General features: G+C 40.3%; 2 protein-coding genes and 1 long non-coding RNA gene across 3 annotated transcripts in view; 2 read left to right on the top strand and 1 right to left on the bottom strand.

Annotated features, from left to right (window-relative positions):
- Positions 1-14056, top strand: part of aven (apoptosis, caspase activation inhibitor) — a 32473-nt gene extending 18417 nt beyond the window's left edge. Inside the window, exons 3-6 of the mRNA XM_018682547.2 lie at positions 9390-9460; positions 10924-11019; positions 11638-11920; positions 13407-14056. Coding sequence (XP_018538063.1) covers positions 9390-9460; positions 10924-11019; positions 11638-11920; positions 13407-13561 — 605 coding nt within the window. The 3' untranslated portion in view covers positions 13562-14056. The remainder of the gene's footprint in view (positions 1-9389; positions 9461-10923; positions 11020-11637; positions 11921-13406) is intronic.
- The window catches only part of ryr3 (ryanodine receptor 3), a 107148-nt gene continuing 101042 nt past the window's right edge, over positions 13917-20022 (bottom strand). The window contains 6 exon segments of the mRNA XM_051071777.1: positions 13917-15113; positions 16507-16558; positions 16649-16749; positions 17915-17979; positions 18128-18284; positions 18827-18961. Coding sequence (XP_050927734.1) covers positions 15018-15113; positions 16507-16558; positions 16649-16749; positions 17915-17979; positions 18128-18284; positions 18827-18961 — 606 coding nt within the window. The 3' untranslated portion in view covers positions 13917-15017.
- Positions 15011-19852, top strand: LOC108887254 (uncharacterized). Its single transcript, XR_001961587.2, has 6 exons — positions 15011-15152; positions 16524-16623; positions 17866-17998; positions 18111-18301; positions 18796-18992; positions 19180-19852. It is a non-coding gene; the product is annotated as an uncharacterized LOC108887254 (long non-coding RNA).

Below are 20022 nucleotides of genomic sequence, written 5' to 3'. Positions count from 1 at the left end.
CTGTTGTTCTATAACATTGTTTGTTTGACATAAAGGAGTGGTTATAGGCCCTCTAGCTGTAAAATTAATGTTTGTATTGATTAGTGTTTAAAGATTAAATTTACTGCATGGTGTGTCCCTCAGCCTCCTGTCTCATTGTCACTGTTACACACAGGGGAGTGTTTGGTCAGTCCTGTTTGCCATTTAATGTGTCACACAGATCAGTTTGTGCTGCATCTAATTGTCACTTAATTTACTTGTCACTGCTGTCGTGTCAGGTTTGTTTTCTGCCCACCAGCTGTCCAAACCAACCAACTGAGAATGAAGCTGTTTCTATCAGTTGTTATGATGTAACAGACCAGACATTTCCAGTTGATTAAGTTAATGTTTTGGTATTTTTAGTGTTTGATACAGTGGATGTTGTAATAGTTGGTGGACAATCTTGGTCCTGGAGTGAAATATTTTGTTTTTTCATAAAAATTTGCACAGTTGGTCATTCATGATCCCCAGAGGATCAATCCCACTGCTCTGTTGATCACCTGACTTGTCATCTAGTTCCTCAGTAACATGATGGATTGCCATGAAATTTGGTGAACACATTCGTTCAGCCTCAGGGTGAATTGTTAGAACTTTGCTGATCCTTTGACTTTTCATGTTGCACCATCATCTGGTCAGAATTTCGTTTGTCCAATACTTTGGTTTATGACCAAATTCCTGCAAAAACTAATGATCTTCGCATCAGCCTCAGCTGTAGTTTCTGTAGACCATTAGCCCTGTTTTACACCAGAATTTAAGACATTTTAAAATGAAACAAATCTGTACAGATTGGTCCACATTAAGAGCACATCTAAAAGTATTCACCCCCTTTTTCTTCCTACAACACATCCACAGGAAGTCATAACAGGTGCAGGCAGTTGTTTTTAGAAGATGAATAATAAGATGAGTGTACTCAGGATGTGACAAGTGATTTTTAAGCTCAAGTAAGAGGGGCCAGATTTACACACCATGACTCTGTATAACAGGGAGACAATTTCATCTGAGCAAATACACTCAATTGTCAGTTTATTAAGTGGTTAAATCTGATGTGGTCTAATACAACAATAAATCCTCCCTTCATGAAATTATAATGTTCATTTTAAGAGAGGTAGTGATTAAACTGTGTGGTCATTTTAGAGGAGTAGTTTATTGTGCTGTTGAACTGTATTGTGGACAAAATAATACAAACACCAAACAACATAATGCAGTACAATTCAGCAGCACCACAAAATGCTGCCTCCAAAATGACCAAAAGCTCATCATTATAACCCTCATGAAGGCAGGATTTATTGTATTAGACTGCATTAGCTTCAGGTATGTGTACCTAATAAACTGCCAACTGAGATTCAGTTGCTTACCTAAAATGGAATTTCAACACTTAGCTATATAAACAAACATTATAAACTAAATAAAGATACCAGCACATTACAGCCCCTTAGCTTCATACATCAGTGTAAATGAGCTGCCAGCCTGTGAGGGAAATCATTTCTAATTTCTAATAATTTCTATATTTTTCTATGGATTTTTGCTTGTGGGCACATTTTAGAGCATTTAACATTTTGAGTTTTACTGTTATGTCAGTGTTACTTTATATTTTCCTCAGATGCAGACTTACAATGATTTTGGATTGTTCAAATTCTCCTCTGATACTTTTATACTGTGCTGCAGTACTGAGTATTACAGTAGAATATTCTTGTTCATTAGAGGACTGATTCAGTACAACTGCATATTTCTATTTGACGCTTCTGATCACAGCAACCGTTTATTTCATCAAAAAACATGGAAAACATCATCTACTGGTAGATAACAACTACTTGCAAAGAGCTTAAAGTGCCAATTACAGCAAACATCGATATCAGATTGAATATGATTGATTAGATCCCAGGTAGGAAGTATATGAGCTGCAGCCTCTTACCTCCAAACAAGCTGCACACCAGTAAAACACATGCCTAATGAGAAGGAGGCCTCGAGTGGATTGCAGCTCTTCTGATATGACTTTGACATAAACACAGCTTCACACAATCACCATTAAAAGTTAAGAGTAAATAGCTTCGGCCCTCTTCATTGTCTCGCCTGGTTTGCTTGGGATTTTAATTGCAATTAGCGCAGACAGTGATTTATCGACGCGTAGTGGGTTTCAGCACCGTGTCGTGTTAGGCTAATTGGTTTGGTTAAAAAGCCGTGACAAGGAGCATGCTGGAGGCACTGCAGTTCTCAGAAAGAGGATCGGCTTCACATAACGCAACACCAAGTTTCTCTGAACTGTCTTTCTTCCATGTTTCCTCGTTTTCTTTGCCGTTCCTTGCCTCATTCCTTCCATCTTTCCCTCAGCCTTTTTCCATCCTGTCCCCCCTCTTAGCGCCACCAAACACTTATCAGATGGGATTTGTCATGATAGTAATAACACTCGATTGCTCTTCAGTTTTCTATGAGCCGCCTTGGCTCCATCTCCTTTCTTATCAAGAGAGGATCTGAGAGGACAGCCGGTTTAGAAGAGAAGTAATCATTCACTGATCACTCGCTATTACTCTACTGGCAAATGGAGGAGGAAGAGAGAGCGGGGAATGTGTGTATTCCTCTTCCAGTCACATAAAATGTCAACATTTCACCGTAGGTGTTAGTGGAGACTGAGCAGTGGTGCTGTTGCTCCTTACATGTCCCTCCTGTTTCTGTTCAGCCAGTCACTGCTGCTCCAAGAAAGCAGGCTAATCAAGGTTAAATCCAGACCGCAGCCTCGTAACAGGAGACTGGGTCTGTGCAGTGAGCTGTATACCGAAGGTGTGGCCCCAGTCAACAAGGGTGTGCATCTGTGATGTTTGTGGTCTGTGTGGCTCTTGTCTGCACAGCAACCGACAGGGTAACAGCGGCATGCTCTGGCAAACAGGGCCACACACACACACACACACAGCAACACAACGCAGGAGACTAATAGGATTATTTATATATATATATATATATATATACTCTGTATTCACTGTTACTGAATGTTTCAGCACTTCAGTTCAGTCCTCAATTTTTGAGTTCGTTCGGTTCAGTTTTGTTTTTGGTAGGGCAGAATAATCGAATGTTTCCACATTGCTAACTCAATCATGATTGGACCAAAATAGTCACATGACACGCAGTTGGAAGAAAGTAAAATAGGTCTAATGTAAGACTGGGCGATAAAACAATAACAGTTATTATTGCAATGTAATTTTTTATCTCAATATAATTTTATATTGTAATAAAACGATAACAATAATTATCGCGATATAATTTTATATATAGCTATCAGAATGGACTACTGTCTGTATAAATGTGGTTAAAAGTATGGTTGTGTGTAATATTTGCAGAATACATAGTTTGTCATTCACATGTGTCATAGTGTCAACTATGAAATGAAAAATTAGTTTTGTGATGACAGCTCAACAGGCTGCACCTGCATTAGTGGCAGCAGGTTGGGGTGGATGGGGGCTTTACATTGCGATTCTGTTGTCTTGCATTGCCTCACAAGATCATGGACTTTTGTGTTGTGGTTTTGGTCTTGGTTTCAGAATCATCACACTCCTAAAATTGCAAATTGCAAAACACGCTGGAGACCACCTTTTCAAGTGTATCTGGACTGTATTCTGACATTTTATGGACTGAAAGATAAATCTATTTGTTGAGAAAATAATTGGGCAGATTAATCAATAAGTAAAAACTAAAATACTTATTGATTGACTTCATGTTGCCGGTAGGAAGGCACTGTTAGGACTAGTGGTGTAACGACTCTGAAACCGAGACTGAAAACTGCACAGTATTGTATTGTGATGTGGAAAGGTGTAACCATGATGTTCAGCCTCCTGAGATCTATAAATATTACATATTACTTGTATTTTATCTTCTTCCAAATGCATTTGTCACATGATTGTTTTGGTCCAATCATGGTCAAGTAATCACACCTGTGCTAAAAGATAGACTAGTTTAATTAGCTCAAGATGAATAATAACCCTCATTCATCATCAGCAGTGTGGAAATATTTTGATTATCTCTCCTTACAAGAACAAACAAAAAAAACTGTGGATTAGTTACACTCATAGTTAGGACATCACTTTGTTGCTCTCCTCATACAGTTTATATGCATTTCCTCGATCCCTCGCCCCTCTCACAGCGAGGTGATACAGATCCATCGTGTCTTATCTCCATCCTGACTCGGTGCCAGCGCTCGCAGAGTCTCACAGAGCAGGACGGAGGAGAAGAAGGGGTGAGGATGAACAGCGGCGGGGTGAGAGCAGAGAGGGGGGATGAGTGGAGCAGGGAAAGTGCAGAGCGGAACAGAGAGGCAGGAGCGAGGCCAGCGAGGAGCGTGCACAACACATCCCAGATATGAAAGATGAGAGCGGGACTCGGCATTAGCGAGCCATAGATAGCTCAGCGAAGCCGGGGTTGCAAGCAAAAAGCCACATTTGTTAATATGGGGTTCAGCCAGCAAGATGTCAAGAGACAGGATACCACATTATACAGAAGTTACACAATGCCAGCCGAGCCACTTAGCGCACAGCATGAGTAATGCACTGTTTATTCATTGTCGAATAACTCACAGAGGTTTACCGGCCCCAACTGCCACTGACGCACTTTCATTTCACTATGAATTGATCTTTAATCAGATGTGTACAGTGAGGTTGGGGCCTTTACTGGCAGGCGGCATCGTCACAGCATAATTCAACAGAATTCCTACACAGGACAGGAAAAGTTTATCTGATTGTTTCCAGGTGACCTCGAGGAGTTTAGGATTGAGGGAAAAGTATGGGAAAATTTACTGTTGATGCTCGATAAACATGTCACTACATATCGCCTGTAGCTGTGGGTCTTTCAGGCTGAAGAGATAAGTCGATAAATTGATTAAATCAGATAAATCAGTGATGGATTCTGACCCTCTGAGGGGGCCCACCCCTCAGTTTTAGAGCCGCTGATCTAGAACATCAATCGACAGATTAATTGTAAAATGCAGCTCAAGCTGATGTGGAGTGTGTATAATATTAAGCATTAGCTAGGAGCCACAGCTAACAAATATTTTCATTATTGATCAATCTTCAGTTTATTTTCTCAGTGAATATAAATATCTTGTGTTATCCAGATAACCGAGCTAAACCCAAACGTTAAACGATATAATCCAGAGAAAAGCAGCAGATGTTCACATTGGAGAAAGAAATGTTTGGTGTTTTTGGCTTAAAAATGACAGAAAATAATGTATCAATGTAGCTGCTGATTCATTTTCTATCTACTGCGCAGTGTTGTAGTCGAGTCTCTAAACCTCAAGTCTCAAGTCTGAAGAATCCAGGTCGAGTCTTGGTGTTAAGTGGTGCTGACGGTTCGCACATGAGTCTGCACATAGGCTGGTGAACACACGTGCCTGCCTGTTCACAAAACTGAATGTTCAGTATCTAATGCCAAATTATTATGGCCTATCTCAATGTCTGAATGTAGTCAGTGCTCCAGTCCGAGTCCAGGTCTGAGTCAGTACTTTAATGCTGCAATCAACTTATCAGCTCATTGTTTCAGGACCAGCTCAATCTTCAACTCCTGTCAAGGAATTCAATCTCTTGCATGAGCATAGCCCAAGGACTGGTGTTTATTTAGCAGTTTGATTCAGATGCACATGAGAAACCGCAGGGCCCTGTTTTTTTCACACAGCCTGGTCCACAGATCTTCTGTAGATGTAAAACTATGCACTTAAAACAGTGTCAGCCAAGAGCAGAGAGGGGATTTAAGTCTCAGATCTGTTTGGACGAGCAGGAATGAAGAGTCTGCTTTGCTCTCTCCTTTCATTTTTCTTCATTCCCCTCTCACTCTCTGACTTCTTTCTCCTCTTCACACACACACACACACACACACACCCCTCCTCCAATCCTCTCTCTTCTCTTTCCGTCGTGGAGGTTTGACAGAAGTTTCTCTCATCCTCACTGGCAGCTGTTGCCATGGTTGTGTCAGCGCCTCCGAACTACCTGGGATGGTATTTCCACGGACGTAGATCGGGATGACACCGGGCTCTGAGGTGTAGGAGGGAGGCAGTTCACAGGTGTCAGCAGTTCTGTCTGTTAGGAGACTGGCTGAAGGAGACAGAGGAGGAGGAGGAGGAGGAGGAGGAGGATTAGAGTTTGGGAAGATATTAAACAGAGAGGAGCAGGAGCCGGAAACAGAGTGAAAATGAGAGAGGCAGGCCGGGGTGGGGGTTTGCTGGAGTCACTTTTAAGGGGTAATTTCTCCTCTGTGCAGATTTCTCATTTTCCCTTTTAACTGAGATTTGGTTCAATTTTAGATCCACGAACAACAACAACAACAAAATGATGGGAATGAACCGAGGCACCCCGGGGAAGTCGAACACTGAATCCTGAGCTGTTCCGTTAACACTGGAGTGGACATAATAACAAGTGAATGACATGATTATACAGGTTTTCCTGCTCTTCATGATGAATCACAAATTATGGCCCTAAGTGAGAAAGAGAGGCTTGAACGCATCTTTCTCTGTTTCCATAAGAGACGAGGAAAAGTTTGTTTAGCTAATATGCAGTCAGTTAATTGAACAAAACCAGGTGACATGCAGTGAGTCTGCGTCTGTGAGGTCTGAGGTCTGGGGTCCCTGCTCCCACTCGGCAATCCAACTTGTATGTGGCTTGTCAAAAGTATTCTCGGCTGGATCTTGTGTTCTGATGGTTTGGGGTGAACCAAGGGGCCACAAGATAATTTTGAGCGACTGTAATTGAATTAATAAGATGAGAAATAAGATATAAATAATATAAATAAGATTATTTTGAATAACTTTTCTCCACTCTTTGCTTTTTATTGTGAAACACTGCACAATTTTGCCTCCTCAGGTCTCTAAAGCAGAGCTACAATATATTATCTTTATTGACATTTTAGATTAAACTGCTTATTATTTTCTAATGAGGGTAGATTAAGCCTAAAAATGTGAAAAATGTCCACAGTCCAAGAGAAATCAGCGTCTTGTTTTATCCAACCAACAGTCCAGAAACCAAAGATTTCAGTTTATGATGCATGACAACAAATAAAAGAATCAAATTCTCACATTTTAAGAAGCTGAAACCATCAAATCTTAGAATGATTAATCAATTGTGGATATGTAGATATGATATTGGCTGAAAATAATGCATTAATTAGCTTTATTAGTCAACTAATAGGCATAGATAGTGATGTTTAATGATCACAGTAGGACGTGAGGCAGCTGGTTTGGGTTTTGTTTGTTAGTTTGTCGTATCACTTCAGTCTTTTCAGAGCTTTCCTGTTGCTGTTTAGGAGACAATGTTAAGATCTGCTTAAGATACTAGCAGCCGTGAATCAGGTTTGAGATTTGGTTTTCGATTTCCCTGTCCACCAAATCCAGGTTTTATGCACCCAGATCGTTTCCTGTGAGGGTAAAAAAAAAAAATCAGTCGATCGTACCGATAGCAGACGCACACGTGGATCAACACACAGGCATCCACCCCCTCAGCCGTCACATAAAGCTGACATTCCCATTCCCTCCTCTTATCCGTCTGCCTCGCAGTCATTGTAACCTCCATAATGCCCCTATTCATAAATCATCTTTTCTCTGCCTGTTTGACAGCAGGGACTCGGCCTGCAGACAAAAAGCCCTCCTGCAGCCTCTCCTTTTTGACCCCCTTCACTTCCCGTACGGCCAAGCAATCAAGGACAACTGCAGATGGTGTGGAGTGTCCCACCTGAAAGGCTGAGGTTTCTGTCATATAATTCACAGAGGGCAGTGAGAGGCTGCGACTGACTGCAGCTCCTCTGTCAGGTCTCCCACTGACCGTCCATCTGTGTGTGGCAGACTGACCACAGTCTGATGTTTGTACAAAAGTCAGTGTTGTCCTCGCTGCTGCTACACCTGATTAATGTTCAAGATCAGTGTGCTTTGATCCAAGCCAGACGGAATAATGCATACAGTATCTCTCCAGCGTATAATTTTATAATTTCATACCTTGTTGCTTTGTTTGGTTTATTTTCCTCTGCTGCAGGGCACGTAGTGACGACCTTTTTTCTAAAGCTCCAGGCAGCCAAGCACTTCTAATTTCTGAAATTCACAGAATTGCTTATATACAGAAAGACTTAACTGAGCGAGAATCTCTGAAAGTAGAGTCCGTTTTTTCATTCATGAGTGAATTTTTCACATGAACAGAACAAGAAGTAACAGGCTGAACACAAAATGAAGGAATTTCTAATGCCGCTGAAAACTACAGGTGGCTGTGAGGTTCAATAACCAGCATAAATATAACATAAATGAATATTTCCAGATTACCAGGCAGATCTATTATTTATGAGTTTAGAGTCATAGAGAATAAAAATTAAGACACAATCTTGTAGTTTTATCTTAAAAACTCAAACATAATTAGTGAGAAAAATGAAAACACTTTCTCTATTTCACTTATAATTAGTAACAAGTTGGCTTTCTTGGAAATATTAGAGTAATTTACATTCAAATACCAGCTAATTATAATGTCATCTTTAGATTTCTACAGGCTAAAAAAAAGTTTTTAACAATAAGCTGATTAATAGATGAGTCGATCAAAAGAAATAATTAGTCGAGAACTGTTTTGATCAGTCATTAAAGTAATCTGTGATGTTTTGAATAATTGGGGGAAGAGGTAGTAATCTGAGGGGACCAAATCAGGTGAACAGGGCGGGTGGTGCTTTTTAAGAGTAAAGTTGGTTCCCCACGTTCTCTCCACGACATCATGTTGTATTCAAGAAGTTTTAGCCTCCATGTTTGAACATGGTCTTTCTCTGCCACATCTAAAAATATTCAACCACCCTGTTATTCCACCCAAAATTATACACTCCTATTAGATTGTGGAGAAAACCACATCCACAAAATGATGTGAGCTCTCTGAATGGTGCTTCACATCTGACACAGTGTCCTTGTCGAACAGAGAGTGAGGAGTCTGCACCTCAATCACACAACTCAGAGTTTTATCTGGACACTTTCCTCATTTGTTCATCGGTTTCCATTCTCTCCAGGATTTTGTTTGTGCTCATCAATAACACGACCTCAGTCTCTTTGTAGCCACAAGAGCCCTCAGCCGGTTGATGTTTTGGAAGCAGAGCGGCGTCACATGTTAGCGCTGCTTTAGCTCTCGCACTGATCAACAGTTTACACAAAGCTATTGACTGCCTTCCAGAGAAACGCTGCTTCACCGTTTGAGACATGTTAGGTGTGAAGGCCTCTCGCTCGGCTTACAAGAGTCGTCTTTGTACTTAAGAGAAATGAATAAACCGAAGAGGATAAGTGTTGTTTTGATGTGGACTAAAACAGATGGTTGCGGTTACTAACAGTTCTGGAGGGAGTTGACTGCAGCAGTTTTATGTCAAACTCTGTTTCTGTGTCTCTTTCTCAGGGGATTCCTTCACTCAATTCCGGTTTTCAGAAGAAAAAGACTGGGAGATGGACTCATTTACAGCCAGTCAGGTAAATCTATACTCTGCCCAATCTGCAGCTCTCTGCATTGTTTCTTTGTCTTTCAGGGATTTAACCAACTTTGTCAAGCAGGCGTTATGTATGTTGGCTGGCCCGTCCACCACTTACATCCAGGCTGAAATATCTCAAACTGTTGGATGGATTGACGTTAAAATTTGTACAGACGGCCATTAAAGACAGAGGATGACTTCTAATGACTTAAGTGATCCCCTGAATTCTGCTTTTAGCACCACCAGTGGGTCAAAGTTTTCATCCATCCCGTGAAATATCAATGGTTGTTTCAGTCCTAACAATGGACTTGGCAAGGACTTGACTCCACTTGGCAACCAGGCGAGTGACCCCCCCCCCGGCAGGACAATGCTCCCACCACGCCTCAAAAACTGCTCAGAAATGACTTGGGAACACGACAAAGAGCCCAAGGTGTTGACCTGGCCTCCAAACTCCTCCAGATCCCAGTGTAGCGGAGCATCTCTGGGATGTGCCGGAACAAACCAGATCCATGGAGGCCCCACCCGCAACCCACAGGACCCAAAGGATCCACTGCCTCGACGGGTCAGAGCTGTTTGGGCGCCACAAGGAGGATGATCACTGTATCTTTAGAGGCGGTTTTTTCCTCAGCCAGATCCCCACTTTGCACTTACATGCACCAAACTCTCTACTTTTTTATTCCAATCTATATTCTGAAGGTTTTTACAGAGGAGTTTGTTCAAGTATCATTCTCAGCCTGAATCATCTAACCTTTTATTCCTAAAAACAAATCTTTTTTTATGGCTGTTGACAGTATTCTCTGATTTATGGAGTGATAAACAGAGCCCAGATGCCCAAAATCCCCCACTGTAATGTTCAGATTAGTTCATATTTAATTAGATAATGCCTCATTTGCACATTGAAACATAACATTTGGGAAAACTTGCAATAAAAAAAATAATTGTCTTGATGCAAGTTAGGAGCTGGGGAAGTCTCTTGGTGATATCAGTTAAAATTCTTACTCTCTTCACCTGGAGTGTCTTGCCTCAAGTAGCATTCCTCCTCACATAACCTGTAATACAGAATGTAAAGATGCTTGGAATTTATCATCTTTCATCCTGACTCCACCAGCACTCGTCTGTGTCTGTGGATATGAAGCAGTGCAACAAACAGTCAGATTATATAAGGCTTCCTGACCTCTTGCTATTTCTTGTGTACAGTCAGAGCTGCATTGTTTTGTTTCTCTTATGTGCAAGTACAGACAAGTACTGACCTGCTTTAAGTAGGGTACTTTTAACAGTTACAAAAGATTTTGCCATGTTACTCAGAGGTTTTCACACCCCAGTGGTTAGATTTCATATCCTGATAAAAATCCAGAGCGATTTAAATGTTGCTGTGATGTAAAGTTTTGAGTATTACTCTCATCTTAAATCTGCAAACATCTGAAACAGCTGCTTTAACACTTTGTTCTGTTGTTTCCTCTGCAGATGTCGGCTGTGTTTGTGGACCTCCCAGCTCTGGCTCAGAGCCTTCAGCAGATTCCTCTCCATCAGAGACTCAACCTGGAGGCTGAGCTGGTTCAGGTAAGATTTCTGCACCCTGATAACTCCTTCTCCACCAAATTAGCTCTGGTACAATGAGAAATCACTGTGAGATCAATTATGTCAATTATACGGTGGCCCTGAGGATCAAAACACAACATTTCAGACTGTTGACTGCGTGTGACTGGACAGAGACCAAGTAACAAAAGTGAGCGGATTAAGATGCACCCTGCAAAAATTTTTTTTGTTAACCAGCGTTAGTTTTAATGTTATGAAGTCGCTTAAAGAAACGGTTAGCCACATTAGTGACATTACCATTAAGGAAGTGCTGCACACGTGAGCAATCAGTGTATCCGACTCTGCTCCAGCCAACTGCAGGTGATGTTTGCAAGTCATTCTTGATATTATTTCTCTTGCTTTTCTTCCTTACTGACAGGTTTTGTTCTCGATTAAAGCCTCTCAGTATTTCTCACTAACTCTTCCAATATAGAGAATCACTTCCAGGCCTCCAGCTGCTACAGACTTAGGATCTGTCCGATCACAAACAAGTCAAAGTTGATGGTATTTGGTGCTTGGTAAACACTAATTTTGGACTGTGGTTGCATGTTTGTCATGTTTTAAAGCTTATTGTCATTTTTTACTCTAATCCTGATGTTTTAGGTCTCTACACCAGTAGAGCTCCCCACAGTCGCCGTCACACCTAAACAGGAAGTGCCCAAACCGTCCACATTCACTCTACCGTCCACAACTTTAAAAGGTCTCAGTGCCAACCAGAAAGTCCCAGTGGTTACAAACCCAGTGTCCAGCTCAAACTCGAAGTCTTCCTCAGATGTTGCAGAGCCGCCGGTGGATGACGATGGTGATGAAGAGCTGGACCAGCTGCTCGGTTTACAAAAACCAGCCCCCAGTGTTACAGATGAGGAAAGTGCCCGTCCAGAGAAAGGTGAGTGTGTTCTCCCTGCATGTTGGTGATGCTACATACCAATCGTCACTGTGGGTTCAAATAGAAATCTTTCCTAAAACTTGGTATTTTTGTTTTCCAAACTCTTTTTTGGAGTTGTTTCACCACCACCCACAATTTCCTGCTGTGAGCAGCTCCTTTGTACATTGTGTCAGATAATGGTATCTAACAGTTGAGCCAGAAATCAGCCATATTTGTTATGCATGCTGTCTGGTTTGAGTGTACTTCATTGTGTCACTTTTCCAGCGAGAACACACTTTGTGCTAAAAACCTGCTCAGAATTCGTGTGGAGTATGGATAAGGGACACCGCTGCAGTTCTCCTCAGCGCTTATCTGCAGAGAGTTGGATGAGAAAATTTTCATACTGATTCGCTAAAAATGAAGCTACAGCTAGCTGCCAATTAGTCTTTTCATCTTCTAGTAAGATATAGGAATTAATTAACTTAAATCAATCTGTAAGTCAAATGAGAAGCTTGATAAATGTGAAGCTACAGCTGCTTAGAGCCAATAAATAGTCATGCACATAATCCTCTGTTATCGTTTATACACCTCAATTATTGTATGAATTAAACAAGATATAATATGTTAATTAATGAGCTTTAGGGTCACTGGTAGGCAGATTTTAATCCCTTTAGACAGAGCCAGACCAACTGTTTCCTCAGTTTCCAGTCTTGGCTGACTGACAGGTTGCTGACTGTAGCTTCATATTGAACTGACACACATGATCTCCATCTTCTCATCGAACTCTCTCTGCCACAAAACTAATAACATTTCCCAAAACACAAAACTTTTGCTTTAAAATACACCAAATTCATTTAATAATCACTTAAAGGATACATCTGGTAGTTTCAAACCTGGGCCTTGTTTAGTTTTTTTTCCCCCACTACCAGACTCATTGACAAAAACTGTTTTTACTGAGCAGAACACAGGAGCTGCTGGAATATCACTGCATAGATTTGTTTGTTTGTTTGTGTTATTGTGTGGTACCTTTTATTATCTAAAGGATCTGAATACTTCTTCCACCACTCAAAGTCACACAATAACACAAACAAACCAACCGATTGTAGCTGTGTTATTCTACAACTCCCATGCTCTGCTCAGTAAAATTACTGTTTTTGTCAATGGAGTCTGGCAGAGATGTTTTTAGTTAAACAAAACCAAAAACTCTTTCATAAAAAAGTTTATCTCTGTAGGAATCCTATCCATAATGTTGTCAGTCTGAGCATTTTAGTGGATTTGTTTTTTCATGGACAATTGCAGCAGCTGTTTGCAGTTGCTGGGTTCCTGTTCTTCACTGATTCCAAAGATTTTTGTCCCTATCAATCATTCACACCCGAAAGCAAATATATCATAAGGCCCAGTTTAAGAAATACTGGAGTTATTCCTTAAGATTTTAAGCATGAAGTTCATTCAAAACTTGTGACGGTACGAGTCAAGATCCTCTTTTTTTTGACTTTTTAATTTGCAGAGTGTGAGGAAATAAAGGAGGTGACACTGGAGGTGACAGAAGAGAAGATGGAGGAGGTGAAAGACAAAGATGTCACACCTCCAAAGCCTGCCTCCGTCAAGCAGGAAATGACAGAGGAGGATCTGGAGGACTGGCTCGACAGCATGATCTCCTGACCGCTGATGATGAAGGACAGAGGTTTGTGAAGGAAACTGGACTTTAAAAAAAAAATCACGGCTATAATCAAAGCTAATTACTAAGTACACATGCTAAATGACTTCATAGTGGGACTTTTTTTGTGTAGTTTCTGGTGCTGAAAAAGAGACAATATGTTCAGAGGTGCAGAGATGGGACAGAACGTCTTGAACGTTGTGTCACAATGTTCCCTCTGCACTTCAGGCTTCAGAGAAAGAATTTTCTGTTCCCTGCAAGATTGTGAAAGTTACACACCGCAGGTAGTGTATGCCGCCAGAGGGATCCCCCGCTGCCGAAAGGGACAGACGAATAGCGAAACAGGTCACTGACAACACATTTGGTTTATTGCGTCAATTAGTTTATTAATTTCCTCCCCCTCGTTAAAAGAAATGCCGTTTACCAAAGCTACTACATACATACAAATGGCCATACAATAGCAGTTAACCATCTTGTCGTCAATAAATCCCTGAACCAAGTTTTTTGTTTTTTCAGTTTCCTCTTGTTGTGTGGTTCTACTGTGGAAAGGAGTGCAGGCGGGCAGGACACCACAGCTTAGGAACAAAACTAAACTAAGCAACATTTACACAAGGGTCATCTAGATTTTATACAACAAATGTTTCTCTCGCTCTTTTTTTTTTTTTAATTCAAAAGCCACAAAACTAGCTTGAGCTAAATCTGCTTGTAACTAATCCAGAACTAGAGCACTGCTTGTGTCAGGAGGGACAAAAATGATTAATTAATTTTTTTTGCATAGTTTCTCTTTAAGGCACGTCGGCTCTTGATAAATACCTAAAGTGAGTCGTCTCTGGTCCTGGAAGAACCATCCTCACTTCATCAGACAGATTAGAACCAGCTTTGAAAGGCAGATCAGGTCTCACTCATTTCATCTGATGTTTTTAACTGGGTCAATACTAGCAGCACACATCCATTCAGTTGGTTTGATAAGTGACACTAACATCCTGGCGTTGGATCTAGAAAATGTGCATATTCAGACATTCAGTTGTCATGCTGTAACCCTCCACGCGTATCAAATGTCTACACACAACAAATTGTGCAACAGGTTGGGGTTAAGCAAGTGAAAAGGCAATGTGAATAAGAATCAAAAGAAGGATTTGCATAAAAGAGGCGTCGTGGCAAGTGACTGTTGTTCGGTAACAAGGAAGAGGACTTGGATGCACAAACGTCCACTCATCATCAGTCGTAAGTCTTAAAAGATTTTCTTTCAGTGATCTTTTACGAGTATTTAATTTCAAAATGAATGATTTTCTCTTCTCTTCTTCGCAGTTTTCGACAACATGGCAGCAGAGACAGTCCAGAGAGTGTTCAGGTTTTGTTAACAGGGTGAAGTCAAGTTCATCGTCTCTTTCAGATAAAAGGGAAATCCAGAGAGTGATGGGGTGTTTGGGGCGCTAGACGAGGCTGCCCTTCCCCAACTCTCTAACCCAGCTGGTCCTCATATTGCTTACGGAAGCAGTCTCCAGTTGGGAAGAAGTCCCAGCATCTCTCCTGGTACATCTTCCACACATATGACTCCTGGAGGAAGAAAGGAACAGAGTTCGTCAGCCCTTGCTGGTGAGTAAATGAAGTTTTTAAGTATCAGTTCACAGACGTTTCCCTCTGAAGAGTTCTGCTTTACATCTAGTGCAGATAGTTTCTGTATTATTTACTCAGGTTTTGAAATATCCGTCTCCGAAGTCTCCTCTTCAGTACATTTCATTGAAAAATGTAATTTAAAATTCTAACTGCAACATCTCAGTAATCCACACAACATACCATCAAGATTGTTGTTTGTTTTCTATGGGACTATTTTTCAGTAGAAAGTAGTTAAGAGTTAGAATTACTGCCTCATGGTTGTATGCCTCTGCCAGCCAGTCCAAATGCAGTTAATTTGCATGTCAGTATGGCCAAAATTGTGTTTTGTTTTGTGGCTCTGACCTTTGACCTCTAAATTCAGTTCATCCTTGAATCCATGTGAACGTTTGTGACAAATTTGAAGAAATGACATCAAGGCCTTACTGAGATATTGCATTCACGGTTGGTCAAAGATCATGGTCACTTTTTCTGCCATTATAAAAGAATTCACACACCAATTAACTGCAGTTATACTGGCTGGCGGAGACAAACAAGGGTGAGGAGGGAACCCTGGTAATTTAATGTAATTCTGTAGTTTATTAGTGAAGCCTAACCCTAACCCTAGACACGTAAAACCACAACTTTCTGCATGGCTAGATTCAACCAAATTACATCAAGTGACCCTGTAATATAGCTTCAGTAGCTTTTAGGGTTATGATGAATTTATACTCAATCAAACTTAAGTGCTCCAAGAAAAAAAAAAAAAAAAAAAGACAAAGGATTTTTAAAAAAAAATGATCAAATATAAGAACCAATTTCACAGAAATACTGTGATGAATAAAAACATCTTTGGTTAATTTCATGCCATGTGGATCCAGATGTACAATGTAAGATCCATATGGCTTGTTTATATTTTCTAAAGAAACAATAATTAGCTGTAGAGGAGTAAATCTTTGTGACTTTATCTCAACCAGCAGCTGATTTTTTTTTTTTGCAGCCTGAAGGAACTCCAGAGAACAGTTTTCTTTTTCTTCAGATATATTTGTGACATAAGAACAGTGCATGCACATCAAATAAAAAACAACTTGAATCTCAGGTGCACGACAATAACAAGTTAATATGAAAAAAGTCAAAGGAAGCCCACGCATTGCTTCTTCCTCCAGCTAAGCTGCACTTATGCAACATATCAAGTGGGTTGAAATGTTGCACAAGTAAAACCAACCAAACTTAGAGCCAATGTGCAGGTTTGTTTCTTTGCTTTCTTGAGACTGATCAGACATAATTGTGCAGCTTAAAATGCAACTGAGAGGAAAGTTGAAGCTCAAGTATATTTTTTGAAATTCCTGTCACATACCTGACCCGTGTGTTCAGTCTCGTCCTTGTTAATCAGGTACATCAGGAAGAACCTGCACATGGGAGCACAGGAGTGGTGTGACAGAAGTTCATGTTGTAAATCAGGCAACACTTCTTGGTGAGTTTGGTCATTTTCTACTCACAGGTAGTTAGCCAGGTTGTGCTCTTGTAAGGTGTGGGTTTCAAACCCGTGAGGCGTCCGATCAAAGTAGTCGTTGCCGATGCCACAGATGAAGCATTTGGTCTGAAAGGAAAAGAATAAGAGGGGATGTTTACATATTGATATGGAGTTACAGTTGCTCAAAACACTGATTTATTCTTGCTGTATTTAGTTTGGTTTAACACCTGTAGTTTGGTTACTTGGATTGGGATTAGGGATGGGCATCTGAAGAAATTTCCTTGATTGATTACCGATCAATTTTCGATTAATCATTATTTTTTTATACTGAAAATGCCTATGGTAGAAAATAGAAATTATAGTCCAACAACAATCAACAAAGCCTTTTAAGTAGAACTAATGGAGTCAAACCCATTAAATTAACAAAACAAAACTGAGGCGCTGGTCATAAAAACATGTCTTTTAGACACAGTACAAAAAAGTTATCAATCATATCAAATGTTAATTTAAAAAATAATATAATATTTGGCTATTTAGTGCAGATAGTTTGAACAGAAATGTCAAGAGGCAGTAAAGTAACTCCAGCCTGCTCGCTATCGATTAAATTCCATGTGATTAACAAAATTCTTAGCAATTAATAATCGATAAGATTAATTATGCCCATCTCTAGTTTTGGGACCAGGTAAAAGAAACTGATATTGATGCTCACATTGACTGTTACAGTCTTAGCATAGCATTATAGAGGAAGATAAGGTGTGTTTGCTAAGTTGACCTCACTTTTAAGTGAGGAACTGCCGAAATGCACAGAGCAGGACACTAACACACTGTTAACTTTTCACTTCCTGATGTGTCATGGAAAATCCAAATACACATTACCATTGTAACCAAATTATTTGCATTAATAAAGACAGTACTGTGCAAAAGTTTAAGGCACTTTTACCAGGCTCAGACGGCACAATATTTCTGTCCAATATTACAGTCACTGTGTCAGATTAGGAGATTACAGAGTCATAAATTCTTGTCGTGACTTGGCTGTGAGCTATGACAGACTACACGTTGGTCCCTGACCAGCTCATTGTCTTCATGCCCCATCAGGAAGTAGGTACAAAGGACCGACTTCAGGGAAGAACTTTTGCACAGAACTGTGTGTTGGAAATGGATTCAATTGTAGTTTAACTTTCTGTATTAAAATCCTGTGTTTAGAGTCTGTCTGGAATCAAACCAAGATGCTTCTTTTCTTAGGCTAAAATTCTCTAGTTTCCACCCCACCCTGGCTGGATCAGAGTCTTACCTCCATGTCCTCCTTCACCTGCTCCTGCTGGTCTCTCAGCTCACCAAAGGCATCAATGATCAAACCTGAAAGAGGGTGCAACACGTGAGTACTTGAGACCCTATTATACAACTGAAAAGCTGATACAGAATACATGAGGAGACTGATCTATGTGGAGACTCATTTCCTTATCTAATTTCTGTTGTAAACCACCCAGGATAAATGACTGTGTACCCTGAATGATGGCCAGCAGGATGACGATGACGAAGAAGAAGAAGGTGATGTCAAACAGGATGCGGTAGAGCTCATAGGGGTCTCCAGCTGGGTCCTCCAGCTCGTCTCCGATACCTCCTCCAGCTCTCACACCAACGTACATGTGGAACAAGTAGCACTGTGAAGAGAGACGAGGTAAAGTTACTTAAAGCTTCACAGTCATCTCACACATTTCTTTTAAGCTGAAATGATGAGCAGGGCATTAGAGGAAGCTACATCTTATTCTGTGGTAACCAAGGATGGAAAATGAAAATGGAAAGTTTCTTTTCCATTTGTTTCAGACAAAATTGAAAAATTACTCTGGAGGATTTCGAGTGAGTTCAGCCATCTTTTGTTTGAAAAGGTTAAAAAGTACAGAGCCTGAAGAAGCAAAGAATGTGTTTTGTAAAAGTCAAGAAAAATGTCTGCACTCCCAAAAATCTCTAGGCAAAGACAAAAATGAATTTAATAAACTAGTTAGCACAATATCTTCTGTATAGAGGAAGTTAATAGTTGGAGAAAGAATTTATGATGATAAAGGCCTGTAGGATAAAATATTTCATCCATTCAACATAAAAGCCTCAGAATCTCTTTCAGCTCTAATCATCACAAAAAGGCAAGAATTTCCTATTTTTCCTCATTTCTCTTAGATTAACAGATGTCAGATGTGGTGAGGCATACCGTCATCATATCATCACACTTCATGTCTGGCTCGTCCTCATCCTCGCTCTTATTGTAGAACTTCCTGAAGAAGTTAAAGGCCACCACAGTGTAGAGATAGACGACCACAGCCAGCAGACCCACAGTCAGCACAAGCTGGAACGCAGAGAGAAGCCATTAAAGTCAGGTACTTACATGACTCTGAAACATTTTATTTGACCTTTATTTATTCCCACTGACAATTTGAGCTGAGAGCTGAGGAGACAGCAGCCTCTTCGGAAGTGCAGATGATTGTGCCTCGTCTTGTTTAAATGTAGATTTTGAGGGTAGTTTTTGCAGAACTGAATCAACGTCTGTGTTTTTTTTTCCCATAGGGAAAGTGGTTCACACAAGAGCTGCAATATTTTCAAAGGCCTCTCCAGCTGAATCGAGGATTTCAGGGCAGCTTTTATCAGTATTCAATGACTCTTGAGACCTTCAGGAAATCAAATTCACGTCATCCCAGAACGTCTTCACGCCCCATCCATGCACTGCAATTTACTTTGTTATTCTACAGTTTTATATATGCTCCCTGTCTGTTGCATTCACTGTCAGAAAGATGGTCTAAGCCAGTTTTTTTAATAGCATTTTTACCATTTATTCACTACATTTTGCTATCTATTTGAACGCTTTATTCATTTATCAGTTTCATCTATTAATGCAAAACATTTAGATAACTGTTAAAACTTCCCTACTTGTTTCCTACCTTACCTACTTAAGTCACAGCCTGTTGTGTTTCAGATGTTGACTCATCATTTGGATATATATTTTTTACTTTTTTTAAATTAGTTTACCTTTTTTACAATCTCTCCAAGTACCCCTGGCAACTACAACAAATGCCCCTCGGGACATGAGTGTTACTGGTTTAAACTACTCTTTTGCCTCTTCTGACATTTATCACAACATAACAACAGCACAAATCCACAGAACTAGATACATGTTACTTCAAACTGTGAATGACTCACTCTATTACAGTGGCACAGCCTCTAGAATAAAACTGAAAATCCAGCTGCCTTTGTCTCTTTATTTGCATTTAATGACTGACTCATGACTGTTTATTTCTACATATCCTGTGACCTGGATCACTGACTCTTTATAGACATCCTTTGTCTCTATTTCAAAGCCCCATCCTTTTTTTCAGACATTAATTTCTTGATTGAATTATGCTGGTGTTCAGT

The sequence above is a fragment of the Lates calcarifer genome, linkage group LG7_1, assembly GCF_001640805.2.
Source record: "Lates calcarifer isolate ASB-BC8 linkage group LG7_1, TLL_Latcal_v3, whole genome shotgun sequence".
In the NCBI taxonomy this organism is placed as follows: Eukaryota; Metazoa; Chordata; class Actinopteri; family Centropomidae; genus Lates; species Lates calcarifer.
This window is presented reverse-complemented; position numbering and strand designations above follow the sequence as displayed.